At 42.9% G+C, this 20,706-nt stretch overlaps 1 protein-coding gene across 1 annotated transcript in view; it reads right to left on the bottom strand.

The window, feature by feature from the left end:
• The window catches only part of CDH4 (cadherin 4), a 1,048,908-nt gene that overhangs the window by 311,917 nt on the left and 716,285 nt on the right, over nt 1-20,706 (bottom strand). The window contains exon 3 of the mRNA XM_073582496.1: nt 2,583-2,812. Within this exon, the coding sequence (XP_073438597.1) occupies nt 2,583-2,812 (230 nt within the window). The remainder of the gene's footprint in view (nt 1-2,582; nt 2,813-20,706) is intronic.

Here is a 20,706-nt window from a genome sequence, read left to right as displayed (position 1 = left end):
ATGATCTATGTCAAAAAAAAGCAGCAAAGCACAAAATCCTGATCACACAAAAAACCAATGTGTGTGCATGAGATTTATGAAATCTCATAGGCTTTGCTGGTAATGGAAAAAGCAGCTGAAAATTAGCATAAAAAACACAGCAAAAACGCCCAGTGTGAACATACCCAAATATAGAAAACAAATAGAAATGGAAAGTTTTGACATTTTTTTTGTCTTTTAAACCAGACGTCTTTAATAACATGATCTGATCATTGTTTCAGCTCCTTGCATGACAGCAAACAGATCATGAACCTAAAGGTAGATGTATAGTGGCTGAATGTCTCTGAGAACTGATGTGTCTTTCCTATATAATAGACCTGAAGAAGTGATTCATTGTTACATAAGTAGAAAACCGTAACAGCTGATGTATCACATTGCTTTATAATGTCTTTTACACACTAGGCTGTAATGACAGCTACTGTTTCTTATATACCACGTGACGCTAAATCTTAAATTGGCTGTTTTGTGTCTTTAGTTAAAAACTCGTTTTATACACAAACACACACACACAAATATATATATATATATATATATATATAGAAGAGAATACAGCAGCACTCTGTAAGTGCTAAGATGTATGCAAACATTACATACATGAAATTTGGAATGCATTACTGCTCTATATAATATACTTATAAAAATGAAGGTACTTAATGCATTAATTGGCTAATTTATGAGAGCCCACCAGCCATGTTATAACCATGGTTATCGCTGATCGCGCAAGAACTTTCAGGACCGTTTCTCGTCGTCAGCTACCTGCGGCGCTTCCTGTGGAGAGACGAGTGACGCGTGGAGCCGGGCGGGAGGACGCAGGATCGCCTGGTGTGACAGGTAAGTAGCGATCCCCGTCCCCAGCGATGTCGCTAGTGAGATCTGCCTATGTGGCAGCTCACTAGCGACCACTTAGCGATGTACCAGCGATCCTGACCGCGTCATATCGCTGGTCGGGATCGCTGGTACATCGCTAAGTGTGACAGTACCTTTAGTTTCTGAAATGAGCCACTCAACCAGTTCCTTTCATACCCAACAATGATGATGTCCTGAGATAGGAAGATCCTAACAATCAGCTACAAATCCCCTTTAATTAACCTTGGACCCAACCAATTAGCCTAAACCCCTTTCATTTCCTTTAAATTACCTAAAAACTTTTTGGAACAGTTTCATTAAAACTCTTTTCCCCATGCAAAGGATTTTTGTAAATGGAATGACTAAACCACATAAACCCATTTTCATCTGCGATGATATTTAGTGAAATCTGTCACTATTCCATTTATCATAAAAGAGCAGTATATCATCAGAGGGAACATTTCTCTGTAAGATCTACGTGCAGGATTTCCCTTTCTATAATAATACATCCACTCAGTATTCAAAAGAATTGTCATTTCTCCCTTAAAATGAAATTAATGACATTTGCAAACATGAATATAATTGTGCCCTGAGGTTACAGCCACCTCCACACTAACAAAAAGGAAAAGGTATCGGAATAATTACAAGATGAGCTTGTAAAAAGGGAAAGCTTAAAACACTTAGAGTCATCTGTATGTCACATCCCTGTACGCATAGAATGCAAAATGTCACCATTGCTAATCAGCGGACTGCAATAATAATTACACGGAAGCTCAGTTGTTGCCATGTAAATTGGAATACGAATGGAACATACATGTCCTGTACAATAGACACCATGGGCCCAATTCATGAAGGCGTTTTTGCCAGAATACAGCCATAAAACACCTTCAAACATTGCATTATTTTTCTGCAACATGACGTTGGCAAAAAATGTGTACCTTTTGCCATTATCACATCAGTGTTGGCCAGCTCCGGCAAAGTGGGCGGCGATGGGCCAGGGTGGGGCACAGCGAAGCCTGCCCAATACATTGATCAAAAGTTGTTGCGTAAGTTCCACCAGAAATGTTGAAAAGAAGCGCCTAAGTCTAATTCATTAAAGTGAATCTGTTAGCAGGTTTTTGCTATTCAATCTGAGAGCAGAATGATGTAAAGGCAGAGCGCCTGATTCCAGGGATGTGTCACTTGCTCAGCAACTTGCTGTAGTTTCAATACAATCAATGTTTTATCTGCAGAAAATTATCATTAAAGGACGTAGTGTTGCGTGCCAGGTAGTCCAGCCGAACTCTGTAACCACGCCTCCACCACTGATTGGCAGCTTTTTGTGTACACTGTACAGTACATTGTCAGCAAGCTGCCAATGAGTGTTGTGGGCGGGGTTATACAGAGCTCAGCATTCTAACAGCTGCAGCAGAAAAAATAGTGATTCTTACAAAATTACACCAAGCAGCGCAGTAAGTGACGCATTGCTTGAATCAGGCTCTCTGCCTCTACATCATGCTGCTCTCAGAAAACATAGCAAAAACCTGCTACCAGATTCCCTTTAAGTGGCATAATGAATTAGGTTCATCTTACTCCTGTATGCCCATCATTAAGAGTGGTGTATGAAATGCTAGTCTTAATGAATCAGGGCACATCCATCTATGTATTACCACCTAAACCCATCACTGACCTGACATAGTAATAGGATATTACAGTACCTGGTGTTGACTATGGTTGAGTGCCTTGTCTTCTACCAGTAGGTGGATAGCAGCTTCCCATTTCTCTGGAGTTTGGTGGTCCCAGGCCGCCACTACAAATTCTGCTTGTTTGGAGGGGATCTGCACCTTGCGGGCTGTGTACACCGCTCCATCTGTTCCCACTTTGAAATCTGGATTGCTGGTTTCATACCAGATTCCCTGTGTTCCTGTATTGCACCCATTAAATTTAACTGTAAAAAGAAAGAGACTAATGATTAGTACATGGGAGATGAAACGTTCTAAATAATTCAGTTCCATCATTATCTAACACTTCATTGTAATATTTAACAGCAGTAGAATAAATGGCACATGGTAGGGGGGAGACATGGTCCTGATTTTGGTTTGTGCTCAAGGATCGTGAAGTTAGAATACTGATCTAGGAAGCAAATGAACCAATCATTGTGGTCTGGGCTGTGAAAACAAATGGAGACTACTGAGAAAACTCCCTGTCCTCTCCACATTTATATTTGGGCAATTGGGCAACATCCCACAACCTAGGTTTAGCAAAAACAGCATGCTTGCGTAGGTTACCATGGGTCCCCCGAGCCCAGTGTGTACTGCCATTTGTCTTCTGCTAATGCAAGAGTTTAAAAATCACACAATGGAGAACGTTTCACACCAGAGCTATGGCATAAAAGTTTTGAAAAGTCGCAAAACTTAGGCACAACTTGGAGCTAAGCCTAAATTTTGGGACTTCTGGCGTCTTCCCATCAGTATCTCCCAGCTCTGCCGAAATGAGTAGAGCTGGGGCAAGATGGGGCTGTGGTGACCGGTGCAGGAGCTGAAGTAGGATTTATGGCAAGGCACACACGAAAGTGCACACCACTAGTTCGGCGCCCCATATTCATGAAGAGGCTTACGACAGTTAATGAATCAAAAGAAACTGACTCCAGCTCACCACCTCATCTAGTCCGGCATGAACCACACCAGCCATGATAGATCAGGCACGGAGAACGTACTCTCCTAATAGGATTCAATGACCATGATGTCACTTAAGAAGTTATACCAAATATGTAGGCAAGCATAGGAGGAAAGTCTGTCCTCTGAAGCCGACCCAGGAGTACTCCTGACATGTCTGTTTAGTAAGTACCTGTGTGAGCTCTAATTGACCATATTTACGATCCGAGTGCAGTTCGACAAGACATCAGATCGCACTCGGACCAATAGCATACACAATTTGCATCCGATATTCGGATCGCACTCAGCCATGCAAGTCAATGAGTAAATGGAAAACCGCAAACTGCACTCGGATGACATTCTAGTGTAGTACGATTTTCACAGACTGAAAAATAGAGACCTTTTTTTTCCATGATCTCCACTTCCAAGAAAATTGGTTCACACTTTGATGGAAACTCTGAAGGAAACTCTGATCTGTGGTCTCGCTTAGAAAGTTTGATTTTGGTCCTGATTAGTTTTTGGGTATAAGGTCTGAATTAATTTAAGGATCTGATTTAATGTAGGGTCTGAATTACTTTAAGGTTACAGTCACACTATCAGTATTTGGTCAGTATTTCATATCAATATTTGTAAGCCAAAACCAGGGGTAGGTGAAAAATGCAGAATTAGTGCCCTTGTTTCGAATATACTTTTCTTCAGCTGGTTTTGACTTACAAATACTGATGTAAAATACTGAACAAATACTGATCGTGTGATCGTAACTTAAGAGTCAGAGTTAATTTAGGTGTCTAGTTTGAGGAAAAAAATAATTTACGGGTCTGCTCTGAGAACAACTTAATTTAGGTTTCTAGTGTGAAGTCTGAATTAATTTAAACTTCTCACGGTGTTAGCAGTGACGTCATGAAGTTTACCGCAGTTCATTGGCTGGCTCACAATGATCTAAGTCTGGGAAAAGGAAAAAGCTGCCTGCTACCTGCAGTAACCTCAGTGAAGTTAGTGCTCATCACTGAAGCTGCGTCCCAAGCTCAGCTCAGAGTCTCCTGGATTCACGGCTGAGTGGTAGCAACATGCCACAGATCAGCCATGCAATCCAGATGAAGCAGAGTTGGGCTCTTTCTGGGACAAATGGATTGTCGTTGGACAGGTGAGGAATATGGAGTTTTATTATTTTTAGTTTTACAGTAATGTATGGTAAAAAGAGGGTGGGGAGTGGTTATTCCAAATAAAGGTGTCTGCGTCTTTATTTCAATTAAAGGACTTTTTCCTGTGTCTGTGTTTTTTTACATTTGACTATGGGGTTAGTAATGGTGGTGTATTAAAGACACCTCTCCATTACTGGGCTTGATATCAGTGGCCATAAAACAGCTGACATCAACCCCAACCTTATTACCTCAACTGCCACTGCCACAGGGCAAGTGGGAAGAACAAGGCTAAGAGTCAGATTTGCCGCATCTTATAGATGCGCCATTTCTGGTGCAGCTGAGGGCTGTTGCTCTTAGCCTGTAAAGGGGGCTAAAATCCTTGGCCCCTTCCCAGGTTATTAATATCAGCCCACAGCTGTCTGTTTAACCTTTGCTAGTTAGAAATTACAGGGTGACCTTATGTCATTTTTTTCCCCCATAAACTAACCAGTAAATGCTAATCAAACAGATGTGATCTGTTATTAATAGCCTGGGACCCTTTTGGGATATTGACCCCTTTCCCAGATTATTAACATCAGCTCCAGTGGTCGGCTTTCTCTCTGCTGGTTATGAAAATTACACGGAAGCCCACACCATTTTTTTTAATAATTATTTATTTAATGCGCAGAGGATGCTGAAAACAACTCCAATAATTGTAGTCTAGTTGCGCCGATCTCAGGGAGACAAGGCAACAATGATGAGAGCTGCCTTGAGCATCTGACGCCTGTGAACAGCACGAACTGTACAGATTTTATCAGATGTCATCCAAATATCATCAGTGTGCATGTTTGCGGGATGTTTTTTGGCCCGTGCTGCTGTTAAAAAACTAACACGTCAGCGTGTTTTGCCGACAGACACATGGTCCATGGAAACACACTGAAATGTACGTCTCCATGAATGGGTCTACATGTGTAAGTATCTCCAGTACGTGTGAAAACTGTCACCACATATACTGAAGACACTGATATGGGAAGGAAACTTTAGGGTCTGAATAAAATTAGGGGTCTGCTCTGAAGTCTGTATTACGGTAATTCAGGTCTATAATCTGAGGTGAGAATTAATATAGGGGTCTAATCTTGGGTTTGAATTCATTTAAGGGTCAGGGGGCTGAATAAAGGTCAAGGGTTTGTGTGCTTCCATTTCCTTTGTATGTCAGATCACTGTGGGAGTCCATGATTAGGAATTTTGCCATCATATACAGCACTTTTAAATGGAATAGCAGAATAGCATAATGCAGAGGACTAAAAAAAATGTTCTCCAACATTATTATTTCATGGGGAATATTAAAATGACATATATCAGGAGAGATTACAAGTCCTCCCTAAAGGAACACTTCCAGCCAATTAACACCTGCAGTAACTGTACTAAATACAGAGCTGATCTCTCATGTACTGTATTCTCCTGGTGGGACGTCTAGATCTCCGGTGAGAATTAAGTCCTATTTTTTTTTTTTTTTTTACACTACGCTGTCGCACTTTCTGTATACTGAGTGGTGCATTAGCTGGATTTCAAAACCACTCAGCATAAAAAAAAAATCATATCTATATATGAGAGGCATCACTGTCATAAACCTCTATAATTACAGTATATCCCATGTTAGGTGATGGAGCTCTTAGTCACTGAGTGATGGAAGAGACGGGGGGGAATGACATGAGGAATGGCAGACTACTTCCAAATTCGTCTGTAGTGTGCAATGATTGCTGGCTGCTTTGTATTATAACAATTTAGTTCTCACGTGTAATATCCTAAATAAGCATGGACTTTGGCAGTGCAGAATGATGTCCTCGGTCTGCACTGGGCTCAGGCTTGTCATGGTGGTGCAATGCTCTACAGTCTAATGTATGACAAGCTGAGCTAGCATCCAGAGAGCGGCAATTAGCTTCCAGAAGAGGTAGCTTCTTTCAGGGTGGGGGGCCGGTGCTGAATATTTATTAAACCCACATTAGGTCACTATCTGCATGTGCGGATGGAGACGTCAGCCAATGCAGCACTAAATCGCCCACTAGTGAGAACAAGTGACATCTCCTGCAGAAACCGATGGGGAAAGTTACCCAGCATTTAGGAAAACAGTGAAATAGAAGCGATAATCTTAGGCGGATTCTTGCGCTGTCAAGACGTGATTTAATTACTATTTATACAGAAGAGAGCCAACCAGAAAGCAGACTACATTCTCACTGTGACTCAGATCCCACGCAATCACCTTTATTGCTGGTCGGCTTTTTATACAGCTCCCCAGGTGTCTTCCCCCCAGGTCTGGACCACTTTCACCTCTGCAATTAGACTGCCAGCCCCCAAAAGGGGAGAACGAGGCTGCGCATTCCAGCTGTGCCCTGATATCAGTGCCAAGTGTGGGACGCATTAACGCCCATAGTAGCGCAGAGTGCCAGTGCGGCATCATCTGTTGTAAATCAATGTTCGCAAGCTACCAGGGCACCTTGAGAGATGAGGCTGTGCAATAGACAGAGGAGAATCACAAATTGGACGCCACCAGTTCTAATAATAAAAAGGTTTGTGTAAGGGTAGAAAAATAAAGCGCCCCTCTGCTCTGTTTCTGTATTTGGTATTTCAGCTCAATCCAATTAAAAAAAATACTACAATCCATGGACAGTGTGGTCCTGATTGCAAACAGCGACTCATGGGTTGGCAAACCCTACCCATCCTTTTATGAAACCTTTTTGAAATTGGCCTCATGGCAGTTCAGAAGGGGTGGACATATCATTGATGCACCACGTGCAGGCGCACTGGGGACTGATTTGCACCCTCAAATTAGCTGAAACTGTTAATTATGATAAACTTTTGGACTTTATAAGTATATTCTATATAGCAGTAACAATCTATTCTATTATTTCTAAGCACTGTTTTTCGAGTGATCACTTTGTGTCTCCGTTCATACTGCACCCACACACACAAATGATACACCATTTGAAACGTAAACTTGCCCCCTTCAGCAAGAAAATAGCCAGACAAACCACACATTCACGATTTGAGCACAAAATACAGTCTAAACATTAATTTTCATAAACCTGCAGTAAGGAAAAATGACCTGCAGGTGGCACTACACTACCCCAAAGCACACTACCCCAAAGCTGCTTACAGACATCACAAACAAATCCAAACATTTGCCTTGGGGGCTTTCCAGCTTGCCAAACTGCTTGCCCAGCTTATTTTAGCCAAATTGGAGGATTGCACACTTCACTGCAGGTGAGGCACATATGCAAACACATTTGTAAACATGCATTGCCTATTGAATTGCACAATTGCTCTGTTCATACTCCACCCACACAAACAAATGATACACCATTTGAAAGGTCAAATTACCTGCAGGTGGCAGCACAATACCCCAAAGCATGCTACCACAAAGCTGCTTACACACATCACAAACAAACCCAAACATTTGCCTTGGGGTCTTTCCAGCTTGCTCAAGTGCTTGCCCAGCCTATTTCAGGCACATTGGAGGATCGCAAACTTCACTGCAGGTGAGTCACATATGCAAACACATTTGTATAAATGCACTGCTTTTTCAGTGATTACTTTGACCCACTCACACAAATGGCGAGTCACATATGCAAACATATTTGTAAACATGCACTGCTTTTTTGTTGATTACTTTGCCCCACACACACAAATGATACACCATTTGAAAGGTAAACTTGCCCGCTTCAGCAAGAAAAGAGCCAAATAAACCACACATTCACGATTTTATCACTACATACAGTTTAAACATTCATTTTCATAAACCAGCAGAAAGACATGACCTGCAGGTGGCACCTCAACTGGAAGACATTTTTTGGACTCTACTTATCAAACCAATTTATTGTATTACCAATCTACATATATAAATGCCTGTCTGTGTTCATCAGCTCATGAAATACTTTTACATTTGACCAGCTTGCTTTTTCTGAAATTACTAAAATTTTGCACGGGCCAAGCTAGTGTTATATATTCAGCGTCTGCATACATCTTAGGACTTGAAGAGTGCTGCTGTATTCTTTTGTTTGTATATTATGCAGTCATGGCAGCTTGCACCTGTTCACACTTACATTATTCTGATTGGAGGTGCTGTTCAGTTTTTTGTAATATACTATTGGAGGTTTTGACTGCCTCGTTTTCTGACTAAGCACTCCTCCCATCAGCCTAAGGCTAGGGTCACAAAAATTGTCAGTCTGATTTTTATCCAGAAAAGTGGGACAATTTGCTTCTCACTTGTCGTCTGTGTGCTGTCCGTGTACAATGAGTTTTTTTTTTTTAACTCAGCAGCAATTTATTATTTTCAAGACTATTTTCAGATTCCTGTTACATAATTGCAATGTATCAGTAAAAATCAGATGCTACACAGTGGCCGATTGAGCCATTTGATTCTTTTCTTACATCCATAGACTTGAATGTCAGTCTCATCTGATTTTCGGAGGAAAATTGTGCATGCTGTGATTTTTTTTTCACATGCAGATTCAGTCAGTGAAAAAAAAAATCATTCTTCTGCATTGGCCCATTGAATAACATTGGTCCAAGTGCAAAATGTTTTTTTTAATGGATATCAGACAAAGAATATGATTGTGTGCATGAGCCCTAAGTCTATGTGCACATGTTGAGTATTTGCTTGCAGAAATTTCAGCAAGTTTTCTGCATCTCTTGACAGGAAAAACGCTGAAAAAACATGTGTTTTTGGTGCGTTTTTGCATACAGCAATTAAGGCTTTTTTGAGCAAAATAAAGATATTTAAAAGAAAAGTTTTGTGATGTAATTACTTGGTTCAACCTCATCTTTTTCATACTGAGGCAGCAGCATCAGAATAATGGGATTAGGGCTTGGTGTCAGCAGCTGTCATTGACACCTATGTATGTAATTTTTCTCTCTTTTTTTTTTTTTTTTAACTGTGAGCACAGGCACCAGGAGATAAGACTATGTCTCCCATTAGCGGCACCTGCTGTCACTATTATTAGTGACAGCAGATGTAGCCCAATGGGAGCAGTAGTCTCATCAGCCCACACTTGCGGGTCACAGTGACATCTAACAGCATGATCCCGCAGCGCTCTGACTGGCAGTCATTGCTTTATTGGACCATATCCGAGCAGAAAAAAACGGCGCGAAAAAGCGTCAAAAACGCATCGTGCGCAGATAGCCTAAGGCTATTTTTAATTAATGCTGGATCTTACCTGCCCTTTAAAATTGTAGGCTTTTAGCCAGGGAGCGGCATGTTTGATAAATACAGTACCTTCAAAGAGAGGTATACCTTGCTGTGGCTAGTGGGCTCTCATGAATTACAACCTTCATTTTTACAAGTATACTTTATATAGCAGTAATGCAGTTCAAATTTCATATATTCAATGTTTGCATACATCTTAGCACTTACAGAATGCTGCTGTATTCTTTTGTTTATAAACTATTGGCCCATATACACAGGGGCCCACATTTGTGTGTGTCCGCCGCTGCGGTTCAGAATATGGAAGGGGTACCACCCTCCGTGTTTAATTTTCATCTGGTAATGTGAATCACAAAATAAAAGGCTTTATTTTGTGAAATAAGAGCTATCTGGGGATAACAAAAATTGTCCTAACCACATGAAAGACGCAACTAAAAGAGAAAAGGCGCTATGTGTTTAGTAAACCTGACACTACAAAATCACCTGAAGGTGAACCGCCACAGTGTAACTTTATCTTCATCCCGTGTAAAATCCAGTGAAGTATTTTTGTTTACCGAGAATGAAAATGAGTTGATTTACGGTATCATTGTCCTTGAGATCCACAGACATTGTATCAGTGCCTTGAAGGGACTCTTACCTACTGATCTAATATATTTTTCAGATATATTCCACTCATCCACTTACCTCTTTTATCCGTGCTCTCCAAACCGCCCTTATTCTAAATACTGGGAAACGTGGAACCATTAAAATAAACAGTTTCAGTGTGTAATACTCCGTCAAGTCTCCTTAGATAAACGCCTCTGAGACGTAGTTAAATTGCACCAAATCCCAGGTGGAATTTGCATTCAGCTCACAGCCCGACGGTAATTAGCGCTCCACATAAGTAGCCACACCCCATGTCTACATTTTATGTTAGGAGCGTAAGATGGCAAAAGGCTTTCATATTCTGAGTAAACAGCTTCTGCAAGGAGCGGAGCATGCCCGAGGACCGGTGAAGAGTAGACACGCTAGCTGCAGAAGGCCTCATTAGTAGGCTATTGGGCTTAAACCCTTAACCTCTTCATTTTTAATTACCTAGAAAAACTGATTTTCAGCAATGAAGAGTAAGAGGAAGGAGACAACAAGCGCTTCACATAACTTGCTGGCAGGTGTGAAATAAAAGGCAAAAGTCTCCTTGGAATTTGGTCATAGGGTGTAAGAAAGCAAAGTAATGAAGCCTTCATGTGAGGAGAAGAGGGAGAAGACCTCATGTGAAGTATGAAAATGGAGGTGACACCATTATAAAGAAGGATCATTCTTACAGAAACCAATCAATGGCCCAATGATTTGTGCTTCCATGAGTGTGCATGAATGTGGTGAACATCAGCACAAGGTCAAGTGAAACAATTATTACAATTCTACGTTTGGATGGGTAGAAGCATATTATAGTCTATCCTATGGAAGGCATGGAAAATGCTTGTATGAACGTATGAATCCTCCTGTAAGAGGATTATGAGTCTGATGATTTGGCTAAGTGACTGCATGTATGGTGTCATTGTGTCAAAGAGGCACTTATGTGTTTGTTGTCTAGTTGCCCATAGAAAGTTGTAATAGAATATTACAGCAAATTCAATAGTGAGCAAATGACTTCTTGGATACATAAGGGGCTGTTTATGAAGATGGATGTTATATACACCAGTTTTAATGTGTAGTTAGCTACAATAAAGCCCACCATACAATTTAGATGGCTGTCAAATTAACGATGGTTTGTCGAATCACATACATTCTGGGATCGAGTGGGACTTTTCCAAAAGGTCGAAGGTATGTCCTGACTTCAGTTAACCCACTAAATATACCAGTGGAGAAATGATCCTACAAAGCCCTCCTGCACCTTTCAGGGTCATGTCTAGAGCGAGATGCTCCTGCGAGGGATGACCTCACAGAAAGAGGTGATGCCTCTTTCTTTACAGTGCAAAAGTGTTGTGCCTATGTGATGGTAGGAGCATTGTATTGCAGGTTAGGTTTCTATATAGAGGGGCAGAGAAGTGTGTTATACTGCAGGATGGGGCTGTATGTAGATTAAGAGAGTGATGAACTGTAGGATCAGGCTGTATGTAGATGAGAGGAGTGATGTGTTGCAGGATGGGGCTGTATATAGATGTGGGGAAGGTGACTTGATGGACAGACTTGACTGGAAGTAGGAGGGGACAGTTTGTGCACTATAGACGGAGATTGGCCATGACAGAAGAGTAACAGCTGGGAAAGATAGAAAAGAGAGTGCAGTACCTAGAATTGACCACAAGATGGCAGGGGGGAGTGTAGTACAGGACTTGACATCAGCTTAGGGCTTAGGAAACCACTTAGTTATGGGGGGCGGGGAGATAGGAACCCAGGAGGGAAATTCCCAGTGAGAGAGGGGATAAATAGGACAGGACAGGGATCGAGGTTATGTTAGTCCCGGGAGGAGCTCAGGTGAAGAGACTCACTACAGAAGACTGATGATGGTGGAGAGCTCAACCAAGGAACTGACAGGAGAAGACAGTCAAGGGGGTGGCCCTGACATGACGTACCACAGGACAGACGGGGCCCCGGGGGTACCGATTGGAGGACGACCTCGGGCAGGTGAAGCGCTGGTGGTAGATTGGTGTAGGACAGCCCCAGCGAAAGATCCGCGAGGAACGTCACCACGACTGAATGAAAGGTGAAGGTACCCGGGCCTGGATACGGAGAGCTGTAAAGGTGCTGCGGTGTGTGGCTATGGTCGTCAGGAAGACGGCCAATAAACTTGGACTTGTTACAACTGGAATCTGCTTCCATCTCGTCTTTGCATCGTCTGGTCGCGGTAAGCAGTGGAACACCCCCCAATCTGGCCCCTACCACATAGATGAGAGGAGTGATGTACTGCACGATGGAGCTGTATGGCAATGAGAGAAGTGATGTACTGCAGGATGGAGCTGTATGTCGATGAGATGAGTGTTCTACTGCAGGATGGAGCTGTATGTAGATGAGAGGAGTGATGTACTGCACAATGGAGCTGTATGTCGATGAGAGGAGTGATGTACTGCAGGATGGAGAAGTATGTAGATGAGAGGAGTGATGTACTACACGATGGAGCTGTATGTCGATGAGAGGAGTTATGTACTGCATGATGGAGCTGTATGTCGATGAGAGGAGTGATGTACTGCACGATTGAGCTCTATGTAGATGAGAGGAGTGATGTACTGCACGATGGAGTTGTACGCAGATGAGAGGAGTGATGTACTGCATGATGGAGCCGTATGTCGATGAGAGGAGTGATGTGTTGCAGGATGGAGCTGTATGTAGATGAGATGAGTGATGTACTGCTTGATGGGGCTGTGTATAGATGAGAAGAGTAATGTACTGCAGGATCAGGCTGTATATAGATGCATGGAGTGATTTACTGCACGATCAGACTGTATAAAGTTAAGAGGAGAGCTATACTGCAGGATGAGGCTGTCTATAGATGCAAGGAGTGATGTAGGCAGGCTGATGCTATATATAGATGAAAGGAGTGATGCACTGCACGGTGAGGCAGAATATAGATGACAGGAGTGATGTACTGCAGCATGAGGCTTTATATAGATGAAGGGAGTGTACTGCAAGGGGTAATGTACTGCAAAATGAGGCAGAATATAGATGGAAGGAGTGATGTACTGCAGGATGAGGCTGTGTATAGATGAAAGGAGTGATGTACTGCAGGATAAGGCAGTATATAGGTGAGAGGAGTGATGTACTGCAGCATGCAGTTGTATGTAGATGAAAGGAGTGATGTACTGCAGGATGAGGCTTTAAGGCCCCCTTTCATTTAAAATAAGATCTGGAGTCAGAAACTCAGAAAGATCAATGTTCAGCCCATAGATCTTAACCGCCCATTTACATTTTAGGAAAAACATGGATTTCTCTGGAATAAGGCTGATTCACATTTGCGTTTTTTTTGTGCTGCGTTTTTGCGCAAACGTGCGCATGCGTTTTCCCCCTATATTTAACATGGGTGCGCATACGTGCGTGTTGGCATGCGCACGTATGCATTTTTCGTGCGCTGCATTTTTTTTATGGTACGCGTCTTTAATTTCCAGATGCTACATGTTGCATTTTTTGGTACGCCCAACCGCTTAAAAAAAAACGCATGCGCACGTATGCGCACGTTTTGCGCAAAAAATTACCATTATGGCCTATTGGTGCGCATAAGTGCGCATTGGTATGCGCATGTATGCAGTTTTTTTGCGCATGCGTTTTTTTGGTGTCCATTGGTTAGACTAGTTATAAAAATCCCCACCTAAAAAAACTTCATGCCTATATAAAAGGAGGTGTCTGCCAGCGCTGTACCATAACTATAGAGACAGCCTGGAGAGCAGAAAGACTTCAAAAGAAGACCCCATTTTCAATTCCAGCTTCCGGCAAGAATGTGAGTATTATTACATCTAAAAATGTATGCCTGTCCTTTTAAATTGTATATGTACTAATGCTTTGTATTATTTTTACATGCAGTATGTCTTTGGAATCGGAATATTCACCATTCTGGCAGGAACTGGCGCAAGCAGACCGTGAGGTGATTATTTTCGTGCGTTTGGTAAGTATATCTGCTGCTTCTCAAAATTTCTAACGTTTGTTGGGTTTTTTGTCAGACATCGTCATCTTCAGCGGACGCGACTAGTGAGGGCGAACAGCATGAGCAGCCAAGCCAAGTCGCGGTGGTGGTAAGTATCAAATGATTTGTAATGTTCTTTATTTTTTATCTTCTATATTTCCTCTTTTCTGGATCTTTTTTGTAACTTTTTATTCACACAAAATTCGAATATTCTAATGAATGTGTTTTGTCTAGGTTCCACAACGGGATGAAGACATCTACCTGGATAATAAGCACCTTATCCGCCTGGTCCAGGAGCGTGCCCCGTTGTGGGACAGCCGTGACCGGCTGTACATGGACAATGTGGTGACCCGGCGGCTATGGAATGAGGTGGCCACAGCGTTGATGGATGGCTGGGACAGCGCCACTGCATCCTCCAAAAAGGCGTTTAGTAAGTATTTCCCTGCTCTGTTATGCCGCAGTGACTATTGTCCTTGATTGCACTGTTGGGTTTCGTGCTAGATATATTCTAGCAGGAAACCCAACAGTGTCACCTGGCTCAACAGTGACTGCTTTTGGTATTGTATTGCTGTATTGTGCCGCAGTGACTATTGTCCTTGATGGCACTGTTGGGTTTCATGCTAGATATATTCTAGCAGGAAACCCAACAGTGTCATCTGGCTCAACAGTGACTGCTTTGGGTATTGTATTGCTGTATTGTGCCACAGAGACTATTGTCCTTGATGGCACTGTTGGGTTTCCTGCTAGATATATTCTAGCAGGAAACCCAACAGTGTCATCTGGCTCAACAGTGACTGCTTTGGGTAATGTATTGCTCTATTGTGCCGCAGTGACTATTGTCCTTGATGGCACTGTTGGGTTTCGTGCTAGATATATTCTAGCAGGAAACCCAACAGTGTCATCTGGCTCAACAGTGACTGCTTTGGGTATTGTATTGCTGTATTGTGCCGCATTGACTCTTGTTTGTGATGGCACTGTTGGGTTTAGTGATAGCATATGTCGTGCATCATACACAATTGTTAAATGTTGTTTGTTTGTTTTTCCAACAGTGGACAAAGTCCGAACACGTTGGCGCTCAATCAAGGACCGCTTCAACAGTGATGTTTGTGCTGAGGGCCAGGTGCGCAGAGGTTCAGTGTCAAGGACAAGAACAAGATACCGGTACTATCAAGCGTTGCAGTTCCTAAGACCGGTCCTTGCCACCAGATCGTAAGTATTATAATTTTTGGGCTTTTATTTTTATTAATCTGTGTTTTTCTAATCCACAGTTGATGCTTCTTGTAAAGGCATGATAGTAATGATTTTCCTTTCTTCCACGGCACCTGGAGCAGCACCCTGCAACCTGGCCCTGGAGCGGTCCTTCATCGGACGTCCTCTGTCCCATCCCAGCCATCCGACAGCCAGGAAGCACCTTGCAGGACAGCAACACAGACAGCTGGTGACCATGAAGCTGGTCCATCAGGTGTTCCCCTGTCCCAGGTCTCTGCCACTGGTTATGTGGGCACTACCCGCCAGCGGCAGAGGAACTTGGACAGGAATGTCTTGCCCAATTTTATGCACTTGAGCGAGGCCTTTAATGCCAGCCTCAAGTCGCTGTCAGACAGAGTGGAAAGCGGTTTTTCACTCATGGAACGTGGTTTTAACCACATGGAACACCGCTTCCATTCTGTCGAACAGCACCTTGACTGTCTGGAGGCCGACCTCAACAGACCAGTGCACCATTTTTTTAGTAAGATTGAAAAGGGCATGGCGGAACACCTTAGTCCTGAGCAACAGCTGGGTGTGCTGCAGGCCTGCAACAATGCTTTCTTGCAGGCTATGCAGCATAATCAGTACGGGCAGCAGTCAGTGGTGTCATTTCCAACTGTGCCACTATTGACTTGCTTCACCTCACTACCGACTTGTGCTGCATACCACTGCACGGACACCTCTATTCAAAGCCAGGACACCCACCATTACACCACCACATGTCTGAGTGCTGCTGGTCACTTCACCAACACCACCATGGCAAGCGCTGCTCCTATCTGGAGCAACACCGCCACCCCCATGCATGCTTGGAGCACAGCCACAGTAACTCCTCAAACGTGGAACAGCCCTGCCACAAACACTACAACATGTACTAGCCCTGCCACCACCACTCCGCAAACCTGGACCATCACTGCCGCCACCAGTCCTCCTGCAAGGATGAGCACTGCCACCGCCACCACAGAGCATCAGCAGCAGCCACAACAGCAGCAGCAGCATGGACAGCAGCAGGCACAGCAGCAGCCACAGCAGCAGACGGGGGACCCACATTCCTTATTTGGCCCAAGTTCCAGGCGGCGTCAACGATCAAGGCGGGCATTGGGCCCAAGTAGGTCCAGGCAGGCCAGTTTAAGGAGACAAACAGTTAGGACCACTGTAACTGAACCTCTTTCCTCTCCTCCTTGTGTGTCTAGTTTCATTCCCATAACTGGACTCCCTTCCCCCACAAGTTTTGTTGCCCCTTCCCCTAGAACACCTTCATCGACTATAAGCTGTTCATCTTCACTGCACACCCCCAATTTGCAACCATCTGCCCCCAAACGCAGAAAAAAATAAAGTTTTTTTATACTTTTTTTGGCTAAAAATAAATTTAAATTTCTGGTTCACCATAACAAAGTTTGATTAATGTTTTTGGTGCCGCCTAAACACACTGCGTCGTACACACAATGCACCTTAAACTTTGCAAGGTGTCATAAAAAGTGTTTTGAGGATTGGCTGTTTTTACCATCCTCAATTCACTTATTGTGATACTAGGCAAGGAGGATTATTGATATACCTTGTAATTAACAACATACTCTTATTACGTGTGTGTTGAATCTACTGATGGGTAAAATACACGTCATATGTTCAATACCAAGGCGTAGTATAATAACTAGAGTTGACCGACTAGGATCTGGTTTCATGAAACACAAAGTGGTGAAACTAGGGCAAAAAAAGTAAAGTTTCTTTCGAAACCCTACCACAATGTTGGTTAATGGGAAATAAAAGTCGGCATTGAGCGGATTACATTCATCCACTCAATGCAGAGTTTTATTCCCCATTGACTTGCATTGGGGTCGGGTTTTGAACGAAACTCTGACTTTTTATCCACTAGTCGGACCAGTTTCATTTGAAACAAATTTGGTTTCATGAAACCCGATCCTACCAAAGTCGATCAACTCTAATCATAACTATTTATCAATCATGGCCTGGTTAATACACATATCATATCCTGCAGCATTGCTTACGTACCAATATATTTCACACAGACTATCGATGCTGCAGTTTAACTCATATGTGTATTTACCTGCCCAGGTGCGAGAACATCATGAATTCACAGGTATACATGGGAAGTTTTTTATTTTATTGGAGTGTAAAAAACATAGTGCACTCGGTACTGGTATCAAAACAGGTTTTTTATTAACATACACACACGAAAACATTTTTACACCACTTCATCTTGCCAGTGCACCCATCCTACATCAGAGATAAAGTAGGCCGCAAATTGGTCCCTCATTTGGCCAACTTCAACGGATGACCTGAGAGGGTGCTGAGTGAATTCAGGCAATGGGTTAGGAGCAGCATCATCGAGTTCAAAGGTCGGGTGCTCTTTAGCCATCACAAAATTATGTAGAACCGCACACGCCTTCACCACCTCATCCACTGTTTCCAGTTTCAGATTAATGGCTGTGCCGAGAATTCGCCATCTGGAGACAAGAATCCCAAAAGCACACTCTACAGTTCTTCTGGCCCTGGTCAGCCTGTAATTAAAGATTTTTTTGTTGTGGTTCAAGTCACGGCTGGAGTAGGGTTTCAGTAGGTTTGCGCACATTTGAAAAGCCTCATCCCCAACCATTACAAAGGGCAGTGGCGGAGCTTCGGTGTCGGGAAGAGGCCGTGGCATAGGGAAATTAAATTGGTTGCCATACAACCTCCGGCCCATGTCTGAGTTTTTAAAAGCCTGGGAGTCATTACCACGGCCAAATGCTCCAAAGTCCACTGCTACAAACATACATCCGGCATCCGCAATGGCCATGAGTACAATTGAAAAGTACTTTTTGTAATTATAGTACTCAGATCCAGTTCTTTGGGGTTTGATCCGTATGTGTTTACCATCAACAGCTCCCAAACAGTTGGGGAAATTGCAGACTGTCCAGAATTTGTCAGCAATTTCCATCCACTTTTCAGCGGTGGGCAGGGGCATAAATTCTGGACAAAGAACATTCCAGAGAGCCCGGCAGGTGTCAGCAACAATTCCAGACAAGGTAGAGATTCCAATACGGTACTGGAAGTGTAGTGAAGATAGGGTCTCTCCAGTCACCAGGAATCTGCGAAACAGAGAAAGAAGTAAAATTAATATTTATGTATATAGTTTTTTAAAACTATAAAATAAAAAATTAGTGCATTCACGAAAGATAATTAGCCCAGGTTTTGAATAGTACATGTAAAAAAAAAACCCATCAGACCCCACCCCTTGGTTTTTAAATTACGTACCGTAATGTCACCAGGAGCCGTTCCTCAGGAGGAATCGCACGTCGGAGCTGTGTGTCCTGTCTCCGGATGGATTCTTGGACACGAGCAAGCAAATCCCTGAAGCTTTCTTGGGACATCCGGATATAATCTGTAAATTTCTCCGGGTTTGCCTGTAGCTCACTGTAGAGGGTGTGGTACGCCCCACGGCTCTCCCGGAGTTCAACAATCGGATGTATCCACATACGCCGCCGTCTTCACTGTCTCTCTCTCTTCCTTTGTCCATGGCAAGCAACTGCATATGCCCTAGCCATCGTGATGTCCAAATCCAAGTTGAAGTGAAAACTTCCAGCGCAGATCCATGTTGACACGAGAAAAGTCAAGCAAATGTGAAGAATACTGTACACAGGGTCTATATATTAACACACCACACCGCCACTGACGTCCCACTGGTTGTGTGTGTTGCAAGATTGCTATCTAGATTTTTTTTTGGGTGAGGACAAACAATGTGCAAAAAAGCGCAAACGCACTAAAAACGCATACAAACGTATAAAAACGCTGCGTTTTTTTCCTGCATGCGCATAAAAATGCTGGAAAAAAACGCAGCATTTGTATGCGATTTTTCATGCGTTTGTGTGTGCAAAAAACGCACTGCAAAAAAACGCAAGTGTCAAAGTAGCCTAAGACATCGCATCACAGATATGAAGATATCACTTTATTCAGCTTCCTATGACCTATATGCCCATATAGACGGCTTAGGAGAGTTGATTCTACTGTCAGATTCCCTTTAAGGATGAATGGATCAGTGAGTAATTAATGTTAACGACCTGATAGACTATACCTATATAACCTGTATCCATTATATTATATGAACACGAGTGAAAAGAAACTGCTGGGATCTCCAAGCCAGTGCACTCCATACGAGATCTCGATGCTGAGATTTTTCTTTTCTCCCAGACTATGCCGCACCATACAGCGCTTATATAAAGATAATAAAGTGGAAAATGTACTTTTGTGGTGAGAGCAATTGCATTTTTAATAACTAGCTATTTTTAACCATGAAATATAGGCGCATTAAAGACGCTCTCATCCCGGAACATAAATATCACAGGAGCCGACGAATAATCCCGTGATTTTTTTTTTGCCTCCACCATCTTTTTGTTTGTAAGGCGAGATGTGTTACTTGGGGCCTCCTGGTCAAACGAAATGTTTTGGAGGGGGCTAGCTAAGTTCTTGGATGGCTCGCCCGTCAGCTAGTGCTGAGCAGTGATGAATTTCACCCTGCATACCAAATGCCAGAAAATTTTGATGGCATTTTAGTTTGCGTGTAAGATTAAACCTACCGAAAAGGTCAGAAAACGTACAGGGTCCCTGCGATTAGCAGAAAGGAACAAATGGGAAGAGATGGCGGAAATTGAGAAGAGGGAGACGGTAGGACAATGGAGTTATTCTAATCTTCAGTGAGGGATCGAGACATAATAATGGGGTGAATCGTCGGGTAGAATACCAATTCTTCTTTTATTGCAGAGGCTGCAGGAAAGAAAAATGAGTCCCCTTTTAGTTAGTTATTTACGAGCTTGCAGCGACACATCCCCAAATCAAGACGTTACCATGTAAAACAGCAACCAATTTACTGCAAATTGCTTCTGCAACAGGGGAATAATTTCCAAATGGACCCATTATGGACATTTACATAAAATTAAAATTCGGAAGAATGAGAAGCATGTTGAGATCTCGGATTATCAACAGCACGAGAGAGGCATTGTGGGTAATAAGTGACAAGCTTTTGTCGTCTATTGACAGCCC

The sequence above is a fragment of the Dendrobates tinctorius genome, unplaced genomic scaffold (genome assembly GCF_039654945.1).
Source record: "Dendrobates tinctorius isolate UK_male_01 unplaced genomic scaffold, ASM3965494v1 ptg000071l, whole genome shotgun sequence".
Taxonomy (NCBI): Eukaryota; Metazoa; Chordata; class Amphibia; order Anura; family Dendrobatidae; genus Dendrobates; species Dendrobates tinctorius.
Note: the sequence above shows the minus strand (reverse complement) of the source record. Positions and strands in the feature narration are given on the sequence as shown.